We start from the raw sequence: 25,260 nt of genomic DNA on the forward strand, positions 1-25,260 counted from the left end.
TGTACCTTTGCTCCACATTCATCTGTTTCCCCACACTTTAAATAACAAGTGCCTTTAAAAGGACAGCACAGACTCACCACGGACAGCATTCGGTCGGAAAATGTCTGAACGAGACGATGGATCCATAAAAGGACTGTGGTCTAACCCTCCTCCGAGCAGAGACAAGGTCACGTGTGGAGACAGAAGCGGAAAGCCGGTGGTCCTGCGTCCACGGCATCCTCTAAGTAGCACGGAGAGTACCACTTGGTGAAGGAGCTTCATTTCGAGAGGATCCAACAACATTCCCATTGAAGGAACTGCGCTCCAACGCGAGTCGAAAGAATTGACGCGACCAAAGACGGAATTCGTCCGAGTTGCTTTATTGAAACAAAACAGCTCAGGTATTCTCCCAAGCCCGTTTTTCGGGCAACAATATATATACACATTTATGTCGGGAAGTTTGCCCGGCAAAAGCTATACCGGGCATGCCCGGGTATCAAGGGCGAGCCTTGGAAAGGCGAGTCTGGACCTACCCGGGCGTGTTTGGCTGCGGCCTGGCAAGTCGAGGCTGGGCGTGCCCGGGCGCTCTGGACGAGCACTGGAAAGGCGATAGCGGGCATGCCCGGACGCTCTGGGCGAGCCCTGGAAAGGCGATAGCGGGCATGCCCGGACGCTCTGGGCGAGCCCTGGAAAGGCGATAGCGGGCATGCCCGGACGCTCTGGGCGAGCCCTGGAAAGGCGATAGCGGGCATGCCCGGACGCTCTGGGCGAGCCCTGGAAAGGCGATAGCGGGCATGCCCGGACGCTCTGGGCGAGCCCTGGAAAGGCGATAGCGGGCATGCCCGGACGCTCTGGGCGAGCCCTGGAAAGGCGATAGCGGGCATGCCCGGACGCTCTGGGCGAGCCCTGGAAAGGCGATAGCGGGCATGCCCGGACGCTCTGGGCGAGCCCTGAAAAGGCGATAGCGGGCATGCCCGGACGCTCTGGGCGAGCCCTGGAAAGGCGATAGCGGGCATGCCCGGACGCTCTGGGCGAGCCCTGGAAAGGCGATAGCGGGCATGCCCGGACGCTCTGGGCGAGCCCTGGAAAGGCGATAGCGGGCATGCCCGGACGCTCTGGGCGAGCCCTGGAAAGGCGATAGCGGGCATGCCCGGACGCTCTGGGCGAGCCCTGGAAAGGCGAGAGCGGGCATGCCCGGGAAAGACGAGACCGGGCGTGCCCGGGAGGTTCGGGCGTGCCCGGGAACAGTGAGTCCGGGCATGCCCGGGAGAGGCGCGTCTGGCCGTGTTCTGGCCGGTGCAAGGCGATTATGTACATCCAGCGGTAACCGCTACACCATGAACAAATGAAACTACTCTTTTTAAATGTGCAAGTCCGTATCACGAAGCAGGATGTATAGTTCTCACTACGTGTTTTTATCTTGCCAAAACGAAGTTTTTGCAAGATGTATTAGTCAGCTTGTATGTTTGTTTTTTTGTTTGTTTTTTTGTTTTTTTGTTTGTGGTTAATCATTTTTTTTCACGTTTAGATCACTCTGTAGACCACAGTTATTATTGGAAACTCCTGTAACTTCGCATATCAGAGTCCTATAGAGATACCCTTCAGCACACAAAATTTTGAAGGTCAAGGTCAAAGGTCAAGGTCACTTTGTGGTCAATCATGGAGGTCGACGAAACCCTTATTTTTTGAGTAACTTTGATCGGATCGTCTCCAAACTTCATGGGAATCTAGTATATGGTCCGGCGCTCAGCTGATTAGTTTTTAGTGGCGATCGGCCTTGACCTTCATGGTTAGCGCTGGAGGTCGAAAATTATTGACCCCAAGGTCAAATGTTGAAACCCTTATTTTTTGAGTAACTTTGATCGGATCGTCTCCAAACTTCATGGGAATCTAGTATATGGTCCGGCGCTCAGCTGATTAGTTTTTGGTGGCGATCGGCCTTGACCTTCATGGTTAGCGCTGGAGGTCGAAAATTATTGACCCCAAGGTCAAATGTTGAAATCGTAGGTACCATATCTTCGCATATCTTCGCATGTAACTTCGCATATCAGAGTCCTATAGAGATACCCTTCAGCACACAAAATTTTGAAGGTCAAGGTCAAAGGTCAAGGTCACTTTGTGGTCAATCATGGAGGTCGACGAAACCCTTATTTTTTGAGTAACTTTGATCGGATCGTCTCCAAACTTCATGGGAATCTAGTATATGGTCTGGCGCTCAGCTGATTAGTTTTTGGTGGCGATCGGCCTTGACCTTCATGGTTAGCGCTGGAGGTCGAAAATTATTGACCCCAAGGTCAAATGTTGAAATCCTTATTTTTTGAGTAACTTTGATCGGATCGTCTCCAAACTTCATGGGAATCTAGTATATGGTCCGGCGCTCAGCTGATTATTTTTTGGTGGCGATCGGCCTTGACCTTCATGGTTAGCGCTGGAGGTCGAAAGTTATTGACCCCAAGGTCAAATTTTGAAATCGTAGGTACCATATCGAGTAATACCTCATATGAATGCCCTTGATGAGTGCTTCCCAGATCTGTAAACAGTTTGACGCTATGACGTCATTTGATGACGTCATGACGAAAAAACGGAATTTTCATGAAAAAATTATTTCCTCAGTTCTCATCAAAATCTTTCAATATTTCATGTGCGTTGGTCATGAAGACATACTATTCACCATACGAAATTATTAAGGTCAAAGGTCAAGGTCACTTTGCGGTCGCTTTAGACATTATATAAATGACGTCATTTGGTGACGTTATAAGGCAAACACGTATTTTTCAAGGTCACTCTCCAGAACGATTATCATCGGAATATCTCGTGGGCAGACATTCCTCAAAGAGTCGCTTCTAGTGGATAGCAGTTCTGTTCACCTCAGTGTGACCTGAAGCAAGTCACTCATGTTCACATTTTGGCAAGATACGGTTCACCCTGTGGGTGACATATGTTCATTTTTTTGTTTGTTTGTTTTTTGTATACTGAATCGAGGCTCGTGAAAGAGCTAACATTTATTTCACAAACAAATCAACCAGACAAACAAAATATATAAAAAGAGGGAGCGGAAGACAAGATGGGGAGAGAAGGGGAAGCACACAAACATAACATTTGAGAGCAGGGAAATGTGTGGGAGGGAGAGGGCTTGGGACGAGGAGGCCTGGAGAAGGGGGGGGGGGGGGGTGGGAGAAGTATAAAACACAAGGACACCAAGGACTTCCAGAACAGAAGTTGGTATTTCAAAAAAGTGGATTTGGGGTGAAATTAGCGGGGGTAGAAAAGATAAAGGTTTTTCATGGGGGAAGATGAGAGATGGTGGTGAACAGCTGTTTTAAAGACCCGGAGGGTGGAGTGGGATTATGTTGTTGGATCATTAGTGTGATCATTGTTCATGATTTGGTGCTTAACACACATGGCACATACACAGTAATGTCAAGATACTTCCTCCATGTCTCATATGAGCCCCTTTCATGAATTCTCCAAACTCCTTTTGGGATAAGCTGTGCATGCATGAGAAGTGGGACCTATGCCCTAAATTAGGGATTAAATTTGAGAGGATTACTGCACAAGCTCGAGAGTTTGAAGATCTTGTCACAGAGGAACGGACATTGTCCAAAGTCATAGGAATTTAATCCAGTCATAGGAATTCCATCCGAAGTCATAGCAATAACCACTATATGATTATATAACGACGATATGATTTATTATATATGCACATAAGCTGTACGCATGTTTTTGCATCATGTATGTACATCACGTTATTACCCTGCGTGAAGCGATACATTCAGTCGTTACTTATCCGATCTCAACCAAAATTGACAAGAGGACTAAGGGTCACATGGTGAAGGTTGTAGTGAATTAATTTGCCCCCCTCTCCAAGGGGATTTTCCCCACCAATGGAGTTACATGTTGAGGTGTATATGTGTGTTAAGATAGCTTTATCATGGCGTTTTTCCAAGGCTGCTTCAAATAGCAAAAGCATAATATTAATGCTATTACAAAACGATATTTATACTAACAAGTCAGGAGACGACGATGGTTCATGAGCGAGCAGTATTCAATCACAAAGGACGGACTACTTTGAAATGGCCATCCTTTGTGACCTTTAAAGGTCAAAACCGACATTGAAAATATATAAATAGGAATGTATTATCTGTTATGAGACAAGTTAGCTGCACAATACCAAAAATTCGGTTCGATTCGGACAACTTTGAAAGTTTGACCTTTGTGACCTTGAAAAGTCAAAACGTAGGTTACTGACCTTGAAATGAGATAGAAAATAATGTATAATCAGTTATGAGGTTAGTTAGCTACACAATACCGAAAATTCGGTTCGATTCCGACAACTTTGAAAATTTGACCTTTGTGACCTTTAAATGTCAAAACGAAGGTTACTGACCTTGAAATGAGATAGAAAATAAAGTATAATCAGTTATGAGGTTAGTTAGCTACACAATACCGAAAATTTGGTTCGATTCCGACAACTTTGAAAATTTGACCTTTGACCTTTAAATGTCAAAACGTAGGTTACTGACCTTGAAATGAGATAGAAAATAATGTATAATCAGTTATGATGTTAGTTAGCTGCACAATACCGAAAATTCGGTTCGATTCCGACAACTTTGAAAATTTGACCTTTGTGACCTTCAAAGGTCGAAGATTCTGAAATTTGTTGGAAAACGTGTATTTCATGATGTATGTGATAATATAAAAACATGTATGACATTTCACCCTAACAGGACACGAACAATGTAATAAAACCATCAAAAATCGACTTTTCTAAATTTTGTGACCTTGACCTTGGGGCGAAAATGAAAAATTGAGCTCCGTGGGGCTAGACACATGACATTGGCCTCACCAAATATCGAAACCCCTGTCAGATTCCACCAACTCCCTCGGAGAAGATGGAGCTTCAAATCGATTACCCCCTAAAAAGACATCTTTTTGGGGCGTGGCTCCGCCCACAATGGGCGCAATACGCCCACTCTTGGCAGGACACAACTAGATCATGATATCAACCTCCCACCCAAGTTTCATCAAGATCGGATGATATCGGGTAGTTATGCTGCACACACACACACACACACACACACACACACACACATGACGAATATAGTGGTCACTTGATAACTCGTGAACCAATAATATCCCCTCTCCCCAAGGGGTGTTTCATCCTTGAACAAAGGCCATGTTAACATGTATACATAGCTTATATCTACTTTAATCGAAAATCTACTGCAATCTATATATTCCACAAAGGTTAATAACATGGCGTTGTTTTTCGTTGCAGCATTTTGAAACAGTCGCTACTGCTGTTTAGCACAAAACTAAAAAGGAGGAAACCCGGGGTGTGTTCAGGTACTAAGCAGCTAGCTAGTGCTTGCCAAGCCAGGCATTCCTTATCAAATGCTTCGAATGGAGTGCTTGCCTGAATGATTAAACCACTTAATGAGCTCTCTTCAAGAAACTTGGTAACGAAACACACCTTTGATGTTCTTGAGGCCTGACCCTCGATCTACTGTAATTTTCACACCCCAGAGGATAGTCTGATCCTTCCTGCCGCTCCTGTAGGGGATGGGTGTACTAGTCTAATCAAATGCATGTCAATTTAAAGGATTATTTAGAGAAAATTACCAGCCATGCAGATTGTGGGTGATTTGGGATTACCAACTCGATGAGATGCTGGATGTGGTCAGCCACTTAAGACGGATGTCCAAGCTTAAGCACCTGTACACAACGTTTGGAAAAGGTAAAGGTATGTCGTGTATCAGACAAATTGTACGAGGAAAGACAGAGCTGGGAATGTTTGATTGGGAGGCCATGCGGTGGCTCGCATTAACACATGGTCTTACAGGGGCATCACAGTACCACTGATGCAGTGCCCCCTGTAGGTTTTCACCATAGGTGCACCTCCACCTGTATAATTTTTTAAAATGATTATGACGTCATCGGTCATGTGGTACGGGCGCCATCTTGGAAAAACCACCTATCTGGGAAAGTGCTGCATTGAAAAAAATTGAGATGTAGCTCTTTGTGAAGAACTCTCCGTAGGGAATAACATATGTTAATGATGATGTCATAGGTGCCTCCATTATGACGTCAGAATTCGAAAAGTACAAAATTTCATCCGATCACATTTATCTAGGGATAAATTGATGGAGAAAAACGAAATGATGACGTCATCAGTCATGTAGTTCGGCCGCCATATTTGTTTTAACATAAAATCCTTAAAAACCACTAAAAACGTCCTGGCGAGGCTCTGCAATCTGATTGCTCTTTCTTGTTTTGCTTGTGTCCACTTGTTCACCCCCTGTATTTCCTTCCTCTGCTTCTCCCTGCTCTCTCAATCTCCCCCATGCCCATTCCTTCTCCAAGTGTCCCTGTGTTGTCCCTCCACCCTGTTGTTGGTATGTTTCCCCACTTACCATTGTTTTTTGTGTTCTGTGTTCTAGCACTTCCATGAGCCTCGACTTTGGATGCAAAAATATTATTCTGGCACCAGCAGCTGGAAATTGATTTTTGTAAAAATCTTGCCACTTACACAGCAGTTTCACTCATATACACACACACACACCGTGTCCCACATTCATGAATGATAAAATCCATGCAATGTACAAGATCAACCCCCAAAATAATCAAATTGATCGAGAAAGCAATAGAGCTTTGGAATAACACATTGATATTACAGCACTAAGAAAAAGTTCAAAATACCAGGAATGAAGATACGTCGAGGAATCTACCAGGGTGATGGCCTTTCACCCCTCCTGTTTTGCCTGGCCCTGGACCCACTGAGCAACCTCATTAAAGAGCAACGACATGGATACACCCTGACATCAAATAAGAGAATGCCCAAAGAGTCAAAAACGGTGACCCATCTACTTTACATGAATGATTTTAAAATCTTTTTTAAAAAATTTGGTCTTTGCACCAAATGACGAAACATTGGCCGAACAACTCCGACGACATCAAATTTGGCCTGGAAAAGTGTGCCAAGTGCACATTCGTGCAAGGTAGACCAACATAAATGGACAACATAAAAATTGACAAAAATATAACAATACAGGAGCTAGACAAAGCATCATACAAATACCTCGGAGTAGAAGACGGCCACCAAATGTCACAAACAAATGCACAAAACAATTACCAAAGAATACCTATGTAGAATGAGCCTGATCCTGAAAACATACCTTTCTCCAAGTAACAAAATCAAAGCCATAAACCAACTCGCAATACCTGTATTCTAGAACAGCTGTGGAATAATAAACTGGCCACAACCAGAAATCAATAAACTGAATATCACAACAAGGAAACTCATCATCCACAAAATGTTTCACAAAAATCAATGCAACACGAGAATACCTGCTGAGATGAGAAGGTACAACCTGATGGAGCTCAATCAAGTGCACGGAATAATAACTGAAGGATTGGCCGAATATGTAAAAAGTACAACAGACTACCGAATCCAATTTGTCACCAAACACGAAGACAACAAACCAGAAAAGGTATCCCTAACCCACCTAGCAAAAAAATTCCAAAGACAGGTGCAAATGGAAGATGTCACACAAGAAACTGAAAGGAGTACAGCCCCAACAATTGCAAAAAAAAAGAAAGAAAAGTATTAAAAGAAATATTAACAGATATACACCAACAACGGGGAAAACGGTAAAAGAGCAGGAAGGTATAAAAAGGTGAGTTGGACAGATTTGGAGTCGACAAAGAAGGCTCATTGGAATGGCTAACAACCAACGATACACACTGAATGAATGAACCGTCTATGCTTCATTTGTCCACCGTCCAAATGAGGATGTTAATTGCTGCACATCAGGTTACCACTACCTTCAGTTATTAACTACCTCGGCCTACCGAAGGTGAACAGAGGTTATGTTTTCACCCCTGTCTTTGTCTGGTTTTTTTGTTTGTTGTTGTTTTTATGTTGAAGGCTCCAGTCACGGACTGTAAATAGTCCTCATCGAGGCCAGGCCTTAAAATAAAAGAGCTGCATTGATAGTAAAGTGAATAAAGAGAGAATAGCCTGAGTTTTTGAGAAAGTAAAAAAAAATCTGCTTTTTGAAAAGGGGTAGATCGTGTTTGGCAGAGGTGGGGAAGAAACAAACATCATAACGGCCCACCCTTAAGTTGCCAATGGCCACCGTAATCATGAGGTGTCGTGTCTTGTCGAGTAATCCGTGGTCTCGCTAATGGTGGAGGAACACAAGCAGCAATTGGGAGCAGAAACCGAAGTAATATCTGTAGAAAAGGGAAAGATGTTGAATCATCAACCTTTACGGAGATAGAGCGGTCAGAGAGAAAACTCGATATGAAAGCAGAGTGAAGGAGGAAAGCCGAAAGAGGGAAGTTTGGATATCAGAACCCGATGCGAAACTCTGTCAAAGGCTTTTGAGATATCAAGGCCTACAACAAAAGGATTCCCCAAAATCTCCCAGAGAAGAGGCCCAGACATTCGTAATGTAAGAAAGAAAATCACCGGTAGATCTTGCCTTGCGAAAGCCATATTGATGGTCAGATAGACGACTGTGGGATTCAAGATGCTTGAGGAAATGGGAATTGAGAAGACATTCAAAGACTTTGGAAATAGTAGAAGTCAGAGCAATAGGACGGAAGTTGGAAGGGTTTGAACGATCACCCTTCTTTAAAATGGGATGTACTAAGGCATGTTTCCAGGAAAGAGGAAAAGTTTGGGTTTTTAAACAAAAACGAATCAAACGAGCAAGCACGGGAGCAAGTTCTGAGGCACACTCCTTCAAAACACGAGGAGGAATGCCGTCTTGCTTGTGTCCAGAGAGAGGAGCACTTTTTGACTGCATGAAAAAAGATATTATAGGGAGGGGCATAGGATTGGTAAGGGGTGCATCAGAGAGAGATGGAATGTTAGAGTCATCCAGAGTGGAATTAGTGGAGAAACGAGTTACTTGAGAAAACTTGCAAAGAGAAAAGTTTCTTGCGAAAATCGAAGATTTTAAAAGTATTGTTACAGACGCGGTTGTGGATGTTGGTTTACCGAGCGGTTTGGTATGACCACGTCTGCACAGTTTACCCGATTCCACTCGAACGTTGCCGAGTCGCGCTACGCTAAATCAATGAAGGAAAAGGACACAACGGCTGGGATTAAAATCACACGACACCAGGGATACGGTTCTCAAGACCTCCGGAGGAGGTTATATTAGGGCGGAAGGTTAGATTACAGGAATGAGAGGGACAGCATAGAAAGACAGGCACTTAGACACACTTATCTTATTCCCTGACAGACGACAGATAAACAGGACAAAACTGACTCACACGGGGATTGATGGCAAGGAAAGGCAGAATCGATGGCTCCAGGTGCACCTGGGCTCAGGGCAGGATCGACCCGGTCCGGTCTAGAGATGCGGGGAGGTCGCAGCGCTCGGATGTGGTGATTGTCTTCTCAAGCTGGGGGCGCATCTTCGTCACATCCGGTAAGTCGCCGCGTATATCCGGCGGGGAGTGACACGCCCTCGGCTCGTTAGCTCCGCCCCAGATGGAATCGGCCCGTTGCTTCTCATTGGGTGCGTGCGGGGGGGTTACCGGCTCCGCCCTTGACGAGGGGCCGACAGGCAGCCCCTTCTTGGTAACCCCGTCGGTGCACATGGGTAATGGCGGCTAACTGAGCCGGAGTGAGGACGCACACTCCCCGCACGCCGCGCCGCGCCCCTCTGTTGTTGTAGTTGTTGTTGTAGTTGTAGTTGTTGTTGTTGTTGTTGTTTGGGGAAGAAGATGGGAGGAGGTATGGGAAGGTCCTAAACTCACTACTGGTGCCATACGATCACATTCTGGTGCAACGAAGAGTCAGAATTAATGGAAACGAGTCCTTAACTGACATAGACTAAGAATAACTAGCAAGATGTCCGAAAGTTGTCTACGTGAGATGCGGTGGACCTGGGCACGACATTTAATGGGGGAAAAAGGGGAAGGTCGGTTCTACAGAGTGTTATTTACAGGCAATGGGACTAGGGAATGGGGGATTGGGGATAGTTGGGGAGTATTGGGGAAATAGGGGAATATTTACAAGCGGATATGGAGGCCAAAATGCCATATCCGCAACAGTATATTGATTTGGTCTTGTGCGTCATTACTTGGCCAAAAAAAAATCGACAGGTCTGTTGATCACTCCGGTTTGTGTGTTTGTCTGTCCACTCACTTATACTTGCCGACATGTCACAATTTTAAACTGATCTTCACAAAACTTCACCAAACGGTGGAGTTGGTAGTGCGATCGAATCCTATTTATTTTTGAGGTCAAAAGGTGATATCACAGGCCGAAGGCCAAAGGTCAACCACATTTTTCAAATTTCTAAAATCCTCAATTTTCATCCAATTAACTTGAAATTTGAATAGGATTTGCATATCAGGTCAATGAACTCAACCACCAATTATTTGTGAGGCCAAAAGGATGCTCTACTGAGTGCCATTCCACTTTGTTCTCTTTTGTCAAGTGTCGCTCTATTTGTGTCTGTCTGATGATTTTTCAAGCAAGTGGTTTTTCATTTGTGTGTCTGTCTGTTTGTCTCTCTGTTTGTATGTCAGTCGCCTACAGGTCACAAGTTTTAACCGGTCTTGATGAAACTTCACCAAATAGTAGACTTGGTCCTAAGGAAGAGACATTGATTTTGTGGTCAAAAGGTCAACATAGGCCTACGGTCAACAACTTTGTCAAATTCCTAAAATCCTCGATTTTCATCCTATTGACTTGAAATTTAACGAGGATTTACATATTCGGTCACTTAATTCAATAACCCGTAATTTGAGGTCAACTTTGGCCAAAAGGTCCACACAGCTCGAAGGTCACCAACTTAGGTGAAGTTTCTAAAATCCTCAATTTTCATCCGATTGCTTGAAATTTGAACAGGATTTGTATATCCAATTACTTAATTCAACCACCAATTATGTTTTAGGTCAACATAGGCCAAAAGGTCAGCATAGGCCAAATTACTAAAATCCTCAATTTTCATCCGATTGACTTGAAATTTTAAGATTTGCATATCTGCACACTGAATTCAACCACCAACTATTTTTGAGGTCAACATAGGTCAACAGGCCAGATTTCTAGCATCCTCAATTTTCATCTGAATGACTTGAAATTTTAAGAGGATTTGCATATCTGGACACTGAATTTATCCACCAACTATTTTTGAGGTCAACATAGGCCAAAAGCTCAACATAGGCCAGATTTCTCAAATCCTCAATTTTAATCTGATTGACTAGAAATTTTTAGAAGATTTGCATATCTGGACACTGAATTCAACCACCAAGTATTTTTGAGGTCAACCTCGGCCAAAAGGTCAACATAGGCCAAATTTCTAAGATCCTCAATTTTCATCCCATTAAACTGACATTTTAAGAGGATTTCCATATCTGGACACCAAATTCAACCACCAAGTATTTTAAGGTCAACATAGGCCAAAGGTCAACATAGGCCATAGGTCAACTTAGGCCAAATTTCTAAAATACTCAATTTTCATCCGATTGACTTGAAATTTCAAGAGGATTTGCACACCAGGTCACTGAATTCAACCACCAAGTATTTTTTTGAGGTAATCATAGGCCAACAACTTATTTTAGGGATTTCGCAAGTATCGTTTTACACAACTTCTTTCTTGTTTGTCTTCTGGGTGCTTCGTGATCGTACTGGTGGTACGCCTAATTACACGGACAGTTTGCTGTACAAGTACAAGGACAGACACTTAGCAAAAAGGTGTCCACATCACTTCTTATCCACAGGAGCGTCTTTAACCCCAAAATTCATCACTGTTGTTTAAATTAGGCGTACTCACTTTCGAGCCATCTAATTATTACGTACTTTCCTCTGTCAGATATTCCAATACCTCTCCAAGGTCGAAGTACCGAATGCCTATTTGTACTTAGTCCCCATGAGTTTATACCGCACTGCGAGAGCATCCTCGGCAAAGTACGTTTCCAAAACTGGAGTACTAAATCAGTTGGAGATGTGAAGAAAAAAACCTTAACTCCAACGAATGAATGTATCATATACATATGCAGTCACGAACGTGTCGATCTGGGAGAGGGCGGAGTTTGCGAAGGTCGGGCGTGGGAGGGCGGGGTTTACGAAGGCCGGGCGTGGGAGGGCGGGGTTTACAAAAACCGGGCGTGGGAGGGCGGGGTTTACAAAAACCGGGCGTGGGAGGGCGGGGTTTACGAAGGCCGGGCGTGGGAGGGCGGGCTTTACGAAGGCCAGGCGTGGGAGGGCGGGGTTTACGAAGGCCGGGCGTGGGAGGGCGGGGTTTACGAAGGCCGGGCGTGGGAGGGCGGGGTTTACGAAGGCCGGGCGTGGGAGGGCGGGGTTTACGAAGGCCGGGCGTGGGAGGGCGGGGTTTACGAAGGCCGGGCGTGGGAGGGCGGGGTTTACGAAGGCCGGGCGTGGGAGGGCGGGGTTTACGAAGGCCGGGCGTGGGAGGGCGGGGTTTACGAAGGCCGGGCGTGGGAGGGCGGGGTTTACGAAGGCCGGGCGTGGGAGGGCGGGGTTTACGAAGGCCGGGCGTGGGAGGGCGGGGTTTACGAAGGCCGGGCGTGGGAGGGCGGGGTTTACGAAGGCCGGGCGTGGGAGGGCGGGGTTTACGAAGGCCGGGCGTGGGAGGGCGGGGTTTACGAAGGCCGGGCGGGGTTTACGAAGGCCGGGCGTGGGAGGGCGGGGTTTACGAAGGCCGGGCGTGGGAGGGCGGGGTTTACGAAGGCCGGGCGTGGGAGGGCGGGGTTTACGAAGGCCGGGCGTGGGAGGGCGGGGTTTACGAAGGCCGGGCGTGGGAGGGCGGGGTTTACGAAGGCCGGGCGGGCGTGGGAGGGCGGGGTTTACGAAGGCCGGGCGGGCGTGGGAGGGCGGGGTTTACGAAGGCCGGGCGGGCGTGGGAGGGCGGGGTTTACGAAGGCCGGGCGGGCGTGGGAGGGCGGGGTTTACGAAGGCCGGGCGTGGAACTGTGGAAGCGCGTAGTCGTAGTGCCGTAGTTTCACTTTCTTGTTGGCAGCTACCTACTGAAGTTGTATACTTGTCGTGAAGTTATAATTAAGAATACTTGCGTTTTCAGAAAGGCATGCGGATGTGACAAAATGGTGTAAGACGTTGTCGGTGTCTGTTTGTAACCGAGATAGCAAGAGCCGGTGATGGGTGCGGAGGAAGAGGTGGAGAGGGAGATTTCGGGGGGACATAGCTGGGAGGATGGTAGCGCCGTCGAGTTGGAGCCTCATGAAGAGCGGGAGAGAGCCCAGGACCAGGTGGTGGTGTTGGAGAAGCGCCGCTGGGTCATGCTCGCCGTGCTCTGTCTGCTCAACACATCCAATTCTGCGGTTCGAACTTTGTTTTGTTTTCCTTTTTGCTTTGAATGTGTTATAAAAAGGTAATAAACTAAAACACACCACGAATCTTCAATCCGGCCTCTGACAAAGTACGAAACTAAAGAAGCAGCGACACCAGTTTCACTAAACGTTACCAGGCTATACACCGCACCATGATGTTTTATACTTGTACATGAAAACTTTTGAATCTGCAGTATTTTCTACATTGACGCAATTGAAGTGATGAACAAACCTTCCCATTGTTGTGTAAGTAGTCGTTTATGTAGTACGGTACGTAGATCAGTGACATTACATCATATGGGGAAGCCAAAGGGTAAATGAGTACTGAGCCTGAAGTAATAGGTCAAAGTCTTTCTCTCCGAGAATAGTTATTAAACCTCTCTCTCTCGAATAGGCTGAGGTTTACACCTGGTGTAGGGTTTGTTTCTGCAATTAGTACCCCTAAATTTTAATATTACCCAAGTTTCTCACACCCCTAGGATAGGGGCATTTATCCTATGTTATCTGAACTTTCAAAAAGAGGACACTGGAGAGGGACAGTCCAAAAAAAGAGGACACTGGGTAGGGACAGTCCAAAAAAAGAGGACACTGGGTAGGGACAGTCCAAAAAAAAGAGGACACTGGAGAGGGACAGTCCAAAAAAAGAGGACACTGGAGAGGGACAGTCCAAAAAAAGGACACTGGAGAGGGACAGTCCAAAAAAAGAGGACACTGGAGAGAGACAGTCCAAAAAAAGAGGACACTGGAGAGGGACAGTCCAAAAAAAAGGACACTGGAGAGGGACAGTCCAAAAAAAGAGGACACTGGAGACGGACAGTCCAAAAAAAGAGGACACTGGAGAGGGACAGTCCAAAAAAAAGGCCACTAGAGAGGGACAGTCCAAAAAAAGAGGACACTGGAGAGGGACAGTCCAAAAAAAGAGGACACTGGAGAGGGACAGTCCAAAAAAAAGAGGACACTGGAGAGGGACAGTCCAAAAAAAGAGGACACTGGAGAGGGACAGTCCAAAAAAAGAGGACACTGGAGAGGGACAGTCCAAAAAAAGAGGACACTGGAGAGGGACAGTCCAAAAAAAGAGGACACTGGAGAGGGCACTCTGAAAAATAAGGCATTCTGACTCTAAAGAGGAACACTCTGAAAAGAGGTCACTCCAAAAAGAGGACACTCCAGAGAGGGGAACTTTGGAAAAAGAAGGCATTCTGACTCTAAAGAGGGACACTCTGAAAAGAGGGCACTCCAGAGAGGAGCACTCCAAAAAAAGAAGGCATTCTGACTCTAAAGAGGGACACTCTGAAAAGAGGGTACTCCAGAGAGGAGCACTCCAAAAAAAGAAGGCATTCTGACTCTAAAGAGGAACACTCCGAAAAGAGGTCACTTCAAAAAGAGGACACTCCAGAGAGGGACACTGGACAGAAATGGACACTCCAAAAAAAAGAGGACACTCCATAAAAAGAGGGACACTCCGAAAAAAGAGGACACTCCAGAGAGGGCACTCCGAAAAAAAGAGGACGCTCTGGAGAGGGATACTCTGGAGAGGGATACTCCGGAGAGGGATACTCCAGAGAGGGACACTGAAAAGAGGCCACTCCAGAGAGGAACACTCCAAAAAAAAAGGACACTTGTGAGGGACACTCCAGATAGGGGCACTCTGAAAAAAAGAGGACATGATTGAAAACTGAGTTTCCTTTACATATTGAGCAATCATGTTGGCAGTCTCATGTGTTTTCCAGACCTCAATTAATTTTGACTACAAACCACCGTTCTTCCAGTCAAAATATTGAATTATTACTGGAAATACAGGGTCCGTCAGGGAGGTGTGACGATTTTCAGAAAACTCGTACACAGTTATTTTTAGTCGAATTTCAATTTTTATTTTTTTTAAAGACCATATATAATGCCATGTAATACACTGTAACAAAGACATTTAAAAAATGTAATTCATGTTTGAAAAATGACATCATCAAAATGGCGGCCGTTCTTGTCCAAGCATTCTTGCAGACGCGCGGAAAAGTTCCAGCATTTCTCAGCACAGCAGCATCCCTCAGCAGTTCCAGCATTCTTTCTGCGAACGTAAACCACCGTACGAAATCATTATGCTGCAGTTCTTGAACCACCATGATTTTGTACGCGTGATAATGAAGGTCCAAGTGCAAAATTCGACAAACTGATCTGTCTGACATCCGTAGAGCACGAGCGTGCCGTACCGCTGACCGACGAGGGCTGGCCTCCACAGCTTGTCGAACCCTTTCGATGTTTTCCGGGGTCCTAACGGTTCGATCACCTCCCCGAGCTGCTCCCGGCCTCACAGATCCAGTTGTCCTGAAGTTTTTTACCCACTTCAATGTTGTGTTTCAAGACGGAACGGCGCCACGTCGACCAACATTGAAGTGAGTACGAAATCTGCGCTGTGTAAGCACCACCGAACTACCCGTTTGAATAAACGTCTCAACAACAAAGACGCGATGTTCAATCGTCCACAGCTCCATGGCTACTGAAATGGCGCCTAACAACGAGCAACCAGCAGCCATCACGCATGCGCTAGACCCCCCACTTGTATTGTTACACCCAATTCAAACATGAATTACATTTTTTAAATGTCTTTGTTGCAGTGTATTAAATGGCATTATATATGTAGTCTTTAAAAAAAATAAAAATTGAAATTCGACTAAAAATAACTGTGTACGAGTTTTCTGAAAATCGTCACACCTCCCAGCGGACCCTGTATATGCTTGTCTGAGTCCTCAAAAGATTGTAAATCAATGGCACCTTTATTTGCCACAACGAGGTACCTACCAGCTCCACATACCAAACACTCGGCTTCCCATTCTTCTTGACAACTTCAAGAACATGGGAATTTTGTCCTCAGTTCTTCAGTGAGTTTAAACTTTCGTTTTGACATTGTGTTTTCTGGAAGTATACATGCGGTGTATGTGTGTGTGTATATATATAATTATATATATATATATATATATATATATATATATATATATATATATATATATATATATATATATATATATATATACAGACTTGGCATTTAATATGGAATTTTTTTTTTTCTTGACTTGGGTTTACTTTCTTAACTCAGTATATCAATCTGGTGAGTTTCTTTTACACTTCGGTGATTTATTTGTTAAAAGAACCATGTCACTGATTGTCTGTCGCAGCAAGAAGTCAACAACAGGATTATATCACAGGTGGCGTGGCAAAATGTACGGACAGGTGCATTTGACGATTGGCTTCACAGTCGGGTATACAAGGGTTGTTGCGTTCTGTATTAGTGGAAACAACTGCTGCACGTCTCCAAAAGTTATTGCCGCTTCCTCTGGAGATGGTCCGTCAACTCGACAATGCTGTTTGTCATGGAGTGGTGGCTTTACGAAATTACGGCATGAAATAGTGTGCTATTGCTCGGCAGTATGGCATCACTCAAGGTCAGGTGTCAAAGATCCTGAAACTAAATGCTCAGAGGGGTGTCCCAACTCCAATACCGAGGCCAGGACATCCCCGCAGAACCACAAGGAGGGATGATCGCCAGCTGCACCGGTTAGTCCGCAATGGCCGTACCAAGTCAGCGAATCGGCTTAGGGCTGAGTGGCAGCAACTGACAAATGTGCCTGTATCCAGAAGGCTAGTCAACCAACGACTGGTTCAAGCAGGCTATCGTGCCAGGCGTCCCCTGAGAAAGCCACGCCTGACGACAACACCGCCAGCGCCGATTGCAGTGGGCCAGAGAGCACCGTCAATGGCAGCCAGGACACTGGAATCACGTGATCTTCAGTGACGAGTCTAGATTTCTGGTCTATCTTCAAGATGGCCGCATCCGAGTGTGCAGACAAGTGCATGAAGCCTACAACAAAGATTGTATAGTGCCAAGAGTCCAAGCTGGAGGTGGTGGGGTGACAGTTTGGGCTGCTTTTCATGCAGGGGGAAAAACTGACCGGGTTGGTCTGAATGGAAACCTGAACCAGTTCAAGTACAGGGCCATTCTGGAAGAAACATTGCTTCCATTTGCTCGTGCAGCCTTTTGAGGAAACTTTGTCTTCCAAGATGACAATGCACGACCTCATCGTGCTCGCATGATCCAACACTTTCTTGCTGACCATGGTGTGGAGCATATGGAGTGGCCTGCCATGTCCCCGGATATGAATCCGATAGAGAACTTGTGGGCAGAATTAACGCGTCAAATCGACCACTTGGACCAGCAGCCGACCTCTGTGCGTGAATTGCAGCAGGCTGTCACTGCATGGCAAGCGATTCCTGTCCAAACCTTGGCAAATCTCGTGAACAGCATGCCTCAACGTGTACATGCTCTCCTGAATGCTCGTGGGGGTTACACGAAGTACTGAACTGTAATTTTACTGTCCGTAATCCCAGTCGTCATTTAACTTTTGTTTTTGTTAAAAATATTTTTGGCTAATCTGCAAAATAAAGAGATACTTCTGGAAAACGCACAGAAATTTAACACAGTACTGTCCAGGAATTGAGTTCGATATCAGTTTACATCACTTTCAAGGATCAATTTATTTGTTTCGAAATGTCAAATGTGGTTTTCGTTTCTTTTAAAGGTCACATTAACAAAATCTAGAATAATTTCAACATAATTCCAATGAACTTTTGGTTCTAAGTCATCTTGAAAAGTAAGTTCACCCCCACAAAAAAATATTCCATATTAAATGCCAAGTCTGTATATATATATATATATATGTATATATATATATATATATATATATATATATATATATATATATATATATATATATATATATATATATATATATATATATATATATATATATATAATGTTTTTTTTTATTTTATTTTATTTTATTTTTTTATTTATTTATATATATATTTCTATTTTGTTACGTGTTACCTCCCCAAACCCCGGTGATGGTGCCCCACAGAGTCTTGAGAGGGAACGCAGCAGAAAGATTTGTTATTTTGAGTGTTCTAATAAACCATGGTAAAACCACACCAATGCAATTGTAGAACAAAATAAGTAATTGTATTAAGAACTCTCACAGACACAATAATAACACTCTTAACGAAAGTACAATGAAAATATCACTTGCATCAAATGAACAATACATATGATGGTACCATCATTCCCCAATGCTTTCAAAGCAATAAACTCACGATACGCCAACCGTGAGTGGAAGGTAACATTCCCCTAAGTCCGTGCACAAATCCCCATGCTGGTTGAAGGTCAAAGCCATGCAGAACGGCAAGAACAATAGGCATGTATCGGCGCGGCTGCGGACGAGGAGTTACGAGGTGAGAGGTCGGGCAGATGGCGCCACGGGGTAACGATCCCCCAAAACGTGAGTGCAATCCATGCCCCACGTCCACCAACGATTAAGCCGATATGGAAACCAACGGCGATCAACATGATGAGGTCGATATGGGAATTAAGCCGATATGAAAACCAACGGCGATCAACATGATGAGGTCGATATGGGAATTAAGCCGATATGGAAACCAACGGCGATCAACATGATGAGGTCAATATGGGAATTAAGCCGATATGGAAACCAATGGCGATCCACACGATGATGTCGATATGGGAATCCCAACGACAAAACACGATGCACCAGACGGACGGCCTCCTCGAAGAAAAATGGTGGATCGGCCTGTAATGGAGGCGCTTGCTTTCCCGCCAACAATAGTTCACGCTTGGTACCAAAACCTGAGCCGCAGGTTGAATTACAATCGCAATATGGGATGATGTTGCGGGCAATCCCTTTCACGGGAAACCTCAATTTATTTGCGACCAATATCGAGGAAGTCCGCTCGCAGCCTCGATGCGACTCACGGCTGTCTCTCTCACGGCCGTCTCCTCTCCCCCTCTTATGTGTGGGAAAATTGCATGCTCGGTCAGGTTCGCCCAGATAGCTCAGATGACAGAGCACTGGAACGGTTCACCAGAGGACCTGGGTTCGATTCCTTGTCTGGGCATGTAATTTTCCCACACATGTCAATTAATTAGTTACATAATCATGTTAATTAATTGAATTGTAAGTAATTCTTCACCATTGAGTGATAGGGCCAAAAACGATATATAGCACGATATTTCAAAAAGTTGTGGATGAGTTGGGTAAGTGACAAGAACAAGCGATTCGATTTTAGTTCATGTCCGAATCCAGATCTGGCCTGTGAGCAGGATACAAAACGTAAACTGTTCAGCCTGGCGAAGGTATGTGCGCTCTACCGAGTGCTGTTCCAGTTCTCTTTCGGAAAGTTGGGATAACATTGGTCTTTGTGAGAGTGAGAAACACCAGAAGTGCACTGCAGGGCACACCCTATAGTGCACCTGATTGTTACCTGATGTGGCCCTTTGGAAGTTAGATCGGTGCAAGCAGGTATATGTGTGGTCGGTGTATCCCCATGAGTACGGCTTAAGCAATGCAACAATAATAGCTACCTATGGAATATCCCTCCTTTGCTCTCCATGACAACAACTTGGTATAAAAGCCGCATTTGAGTGCCGGTCTAGGTGGTTCTCACAGGTGCACATTCAGCTCAGGCCTTCTTCTTATTTGATCTTTCAAATACAATACATGACTGTGTTTTGCCGTCATTTACTTGGAGTACCGCTGATGCAGTGTCCCTGTAGGTTAGAGCAGGAATTTGTAATTTGTTCAGGGTGCTGGCGACAGCTTGCCTACTCCTACTCTTCATGAAGGACATTGTGGGCTCTTTAACATCCACCAACTAATGCTTGCAGACGGGCCCATCTAACCCAGCTTAACGTCCATCTGAGGGATGGTGCACTTTGTGATGCAACGCCTTGCCTGGGAAGCACCAATCTAGGTTTATGTTCAGGTTGGAAATTTAACCCAGAGCAGACAGCTCATAGGTAAGTGTGTTACCTCTACTCCATCCAGTCCAGAAAACAGAAGACTTAAAAAGAGCAAATGATGCAATCTATTTGTATCAGGATCTGCACACTGTGACTACTCGCTCTATGTTGGTATTTTGTTTGGTTGTATTTCACAGCTCATTAAATATACAATATTAGGCCAAACTTGAAATATACAAACCGTCCATGCAAATTGTACTTTAAACATACAATGCAAACTGCTTTGCTCTTCATTGCATTGTTCTGTCACAAACAGCCTTCTACACGCTCATTCAGGCCCGGTCATTGTTTTTCTTTTCAGGTGTGGCTAAGCATGGCTCCGGTCACCGACCATGCGGCGCAGTTCATGGGCGTGAAACCGGATCTCATCAACTGGCTCTCCCTTGTTTACATTGTGGTCTGTATACCGTGTGGTCCTCTCGCTGCCTGGGCCATGGATTCATTTGGACTGCGTTTTGCGGTACATTTTCTGGGTCTACTGCCCCAACCCAATACCCAAACCCCCTTGAGGGACAAAATGTCCCACCTGCTTTTCTTGCTACCCTCCTTTGTGTCTTATTCACTCGATCTTCATCACTGCTGTGAAACCTTCCTTGAAAGTTGAATCATTTGATGGGATTTTAACAAGTTAATTTTTTGGGGGGACTTTAAATCTCGTGGCGGAGCTACAACACAAATCACACGCACATGCCGACAGATACACGAGACAACATCAAACTTTACTTTCACACAAACACAGCCGCTGAGATTGGCATCACCTCCGAAAGTGACATCACCTCCAACAGCACTCTGAGTACCAGCGACATCATTTTTATGACATCTCTTTCCTGTCTGCACTCAGTGGAGCAATCAAGGAGGAATTTCCTCCTCCTCATGGATGCCAATCTATGGAGTTTTCCCATGCCCATCCTTTAAATACTGAGCACCAAGCACAGATACGGCACGTATCATTTTTAGTCTTCCGAATGATTCAGCCGGGGTTCGAATCGCTGGCCTCCCAGACTCGGAGCGGATGCCAGTAGCATTGCTTATGAAACAACCATGGTCCTGGTGGAGGAGACGTGTTCATTGTGGGACTACCACTACCTACACTGCAAACCTCCTCCAATTTCCCAGTTTTCAGACTATGGCCCCATGGACTGGCCATGAATGGCCCCTTCCGCTCCACCTCTCCCATCCCCTCCACCCTTGAAAAACAGAGTAACATTATCTATAGTTCGTTCTGGTTACCACACCACACTTAAGACCTATCGACGCAAACTTGACCCAGCGCGGGCAGAATGGCTCCTCAGTTGTCACCTTGAACTCGACACACTGTACACCACTGAGTTACAACTTGCACAATACAGACAACTACTTAACATTTCCTCACTATTCGATCTCTGGGGGAATCCAGGTAGAGTGGTTGGCTTCCTTGGGGCTGTGGACTTCCAGTGAGGATGTCTGGGGCTCATGATGTGATGATGATGATGTTTCTTAAACAAATATCTTAAACTTATTTTAAGCAGCTCTTTGTAATTTATTTGGGATTATCACATTATTACCATGGTTCCATGCACCACTCAACCCTTGTTGGAAACCCAGTTGTCCATGATCCTGTTTCAATGTTGACTAGGCCACCCGCATTTGCTGGCAATCCGAGCCGGCCTAGATCCTTTTTCTGATCCCTTCCCAAAGTCAGCCAAAGTGGAATGGGTGGGAGTACATCACACTAACCAATCGCAAGACGAGGCAGTGTCTCTTCTTGTTTCTTCCATTTTTCATTACTACCAAAAAGTACCAAATAATTGTTTGGATTGCTGGAAACCAAGCTATGATTTCCATCCTTTTGGATTTGCTATGAGGCTCAATAGGAAAAAAACTGCTCAGATCTGTCAAACCTGCATTTCATGGACGGGATTTTTCACTCACCAGGTGGCCTGTAAAAGTGGATTGCATAAGAACCTGGATCTGCTCAACCCTGGCTTGAGTGGTGCATGGGAACGAGGTGTAAAGGACACTGCAGATCAAAAACGCTCATTGGTTTCCTCTTCCTCATTTACCCCTGGTAGTTGGTGACGGGAGGTTTGTTGAACGGAGTTGGCGCCTTGGTGCGGCTTCTTGGCGTCCAGGACTGGATGGTTGCGGTGTTGCGTGGATTCCCCCTGGTCATGACAGGACAGACAGTGGCAGCGCTCGCTCAACCCCTCCTGCTCTTTGCACCTACCAAAATGGCTGCCGTGTGGTTTCCTGAAAATCAGAGGGCGATTGCAAACACCATCGCATCCATGGGTTTGCAGTCTCATTTCTTACACGTTGGCATCATTACCCCTCACACGCGGTGCGAAAATGGGGTTAAGCAATTTGTTAATTTATGCTGTATGAGGAGGAAAGTCTCACTTTAATGCGGATTTCTAATATACTAGAAGCTCCTATAGGAGTGGCTGGGGGAAGGGAGTGGGGGGTGGGTTGTGTTATTATCATTATTGTGATTATTATAACATGTCCCTTAATTTGGGCAATGTATAGGCAGCAGACCGCTGCTTCAATCGCTCCCGAAAAAAAACAAAAAAAACCCAGGTTACGTAAATGAAGCAAACACATGCGTAGTCGTACCTATGGGTATGTATAATACATCGTGGTTATATAGCTCTGATAATTCCAATTGCATCCTCCTTCCCCCAAAGGAAGAAAATGCCAAGATGGGTGGAATTTTATTTTTAACTTGATGGAATCAAAGGAAAATTCAGGAAACCCGAAAGTGGATTTCAACAATGGATGGAGGTCCTCAATGCCAAACAGGAAATTAGAGCTGTCTCCCTCGACATATCACGTGCCTTCGATACGGTCTGGCACCCCGCTCTGCTCACCAAACTCTCCTCCTTTGGTATCCATGGAAATCTCCACGCATGGCTGGCGGACTTCCTCTCTAGTCGTAGTCAACCTGTGGCCCTGAATGGGTTTCTCTCATCTCCTCTTCCTGTTCAGGCTGGAGTTCCCCAAGGCAGTGTGCTGGGCCCTGTGCGTTTTCTGGTCTTCATCAATGATCTCTCTGACTTTCTTTAAAATCCTCTCTATCTCTTTGCTGATGACTCCACTCTCTCCCGCTCCATTCCTCATCCCTCAGATCGGCAGTCTGCAGCCTCCTCACTCTCTGCAGACCTGGACAAAATCACAGACTGGGCAAACAAGTGGAACATGTCTTTCAATCTTGACAAATCTCACACTCTTACGATGTCTCTCCGAAAAGACCGACTGAACAACCCTCCCATCTACTTTCTGAATAATCCTCTCCAAGAAGTTCTGTCACTCAAGCTTTTGGGTCTCACTATCTGCCATGATCTTTCCTGGGAAAACCACATTTCCAAGCTGGCCTCCAAAGCCAGTCGCCGACTGGGCATCCTCCGTCGTGCGAAGCCCTCCTTGGCACACCTGAGCTCCTCACCACATACAAGGCTTTCATCCGCAGCTCAATGGAATACTGCTCTCCCCTCTGGGCTGGTGCTCCTGCCTCACACCTAGCTCGTCTTCACGCTGCTGAAACCAAAGCGTTCAGAATCATTGGAATCTCCCGCGATGACGCTATCTCCGAGGGCCTTTCACTTAATCACCGCAGGCAGGTTGGTGGTGTTTCCGTCTTCTACCGACTCCTTTCCGGCCTTGCTCCCCCAGCTCTCTCTGGGCTCTGTCCCCCAAATATTCCTGCAGGTCGCACAAGATCTGCCTGCAACCCTCTTATGGTTAAACTGCCAAAATCAAGACTCTCTGCTCACCTTCACTCCTTCATTCCTCTTTTCTCCCGCCTCTGGAACAAACTCCCTCGCTCTCTTCAATCCCACTCCACCCTCCAGGTCTTTAAAACGGCTGTTCACCACCATCTCTTATCTTCCCCAGTCCAAAACCTTGATCTTTTCTACCCCCGCTAATTTCACCCCAAATCCACTTTTTTGATGTGACTTTTGACTTCTTTCCTGGAAGTCCTTGGTGTCCTTGCGTTTTATACCTATCCTGCCTCCCCCCAGGCCCTCTCCCTCCAAAAACATCTCCCGATGTCCCTGCTCTCAAATGTTGTTTGTGTGCTTCCTCCCCTTCTCTCCCCATCTTGTCGACCGCTCCTCTTTTTATATACTTTGTTTGCTTGTTGTTTGATTTGTTTGTTTGATAAATGTTAGCTCTTTCACGAGCCTCGACTCTGTATACAAAAAAAAAAAAAAAAAAGTGAAAATTTCAGGTTCCGAGGTCAACTACTCTCGGAGGAGTTGATGGTGCATACAATATACAACACACACATACTTTCCCTCCATTATATATAGCAGTGGTTCCCAAACTTTTTGTCCACTAATGCTGCGAGACGTCCGTCCGAGGGGCAGCACCCATTGGTGCGTCGTCCTGTACATGAAACGCCAGAATTGCAGATTACAGCTGCCTCGACATTCAAACCCAGGCTAGACAGCTCAGAGTCGAGTGTGCATACCTCCACTTTGTCCTGCCAGGTAACAGTTTATCCTTTTCAATAATTGATGATTTATCATCAGGTGAGTGAATTTTATCATCAAGTACTTTGGAGAAAAAGGCCTTTTCAGTTGTCCAATTGCAAATGGAGCCAATTACAGGGGTAGTGATGTTGTGAAGCGTGTTCCAACTTTCTTGTTCCACTACTGCTCGCACTTCCCCAAGGGGCCTTGGTTTACTTGTGTTTTCACTCGGAGAAAAAGAAAATGCTCGACATGGTCTTCGTGTTCCGTTTTCTTGCTTCCTGTTTGTATTTCCACATAATCATCTTGATCTCTTTTGAAAATCTACTGTTGTTTTGCCATTTTGGATTGCATTTGTGAGTTTATTTTTTCACATTTACTAATATATAACTTCTGTTTTCCTTCCATAAGCCAATCCTCTGGGAATCATGCTCGCCAACCTGATCTCTCCCCTGATCGTGCACAGCGACGACCAGGTGGCTACGATGGTACGGTCGGTCACACGCAGCCTCGCCGTTCTACCGGCATTCCCATATCCACCCACAACCCCTCATCTTTCACTCCCACGTCGTCATCTTGCTCCATCGTAACAATATTGAATCCCCAAACGTAACCCCCCCCCCCCCCCATCTC

At 45.5% G+C, this 25,260-nt stretch overlaps 1 protein-coding gene across 6 annotated transcripts in view; it reads left to right on the forward strand.

The window, feature by feature from the left end:
• Positions 1 to 12,897: 12,897 nt before the first annotated feature.
• The window catches only part of SLC49A3 (solute carrier family 49 member 3), a 234,996-nt gene continuing 222,633 nt past the window's right edge, over positions 12,898 to 25,260 (forward strand). For 5 of the 6 annotated variants that reach the window (XR_013622518.1, XR_013622520.1, XM_078772542.1 and 2 more), the window contains exons 1-4: positions 12,898 to 13,302; positions 20,475 to 20,633; positions 22,225 to 22,444; positions 25,039 to 25,115. Coding sequence is in view for 3 of the 6 variants with exons in the window: in XM_078772542.1 (XP_078628668.1) it covers positions 13,120 to 13,302; positions 20,475 to 20,633; positions 22,225 to 22,444; positions 25,039 to 25,115 (639 nt within the window). In the remaining 3 variants the exon portion in view is untranslated. Of the gene's footprint in view, positions 13,303 to 20,474; positions 20,634 to 22,224; positions 22,494 to 25,038; positions 25,116 to 25,260 lie in introns of all 6 variants that reach the window. The other variant, XR_013622519.1, reaches the window with a different exon arrangement.

Source organism: Myxine glutinosa, chromosome 2, assembly GCF_964187855.1.
Source record: "Myxine glutinosa chromosome 2, kmMyxGlut1.1, whole genome shotgun sequence".
Classification (NCBI taxonomy): domain Eukaryota; kingdom Metazoa; phylum Chordata; class Myxini; order Myxiniformes; family Myxinidae; genus Myxine; species Myxine glutinosa.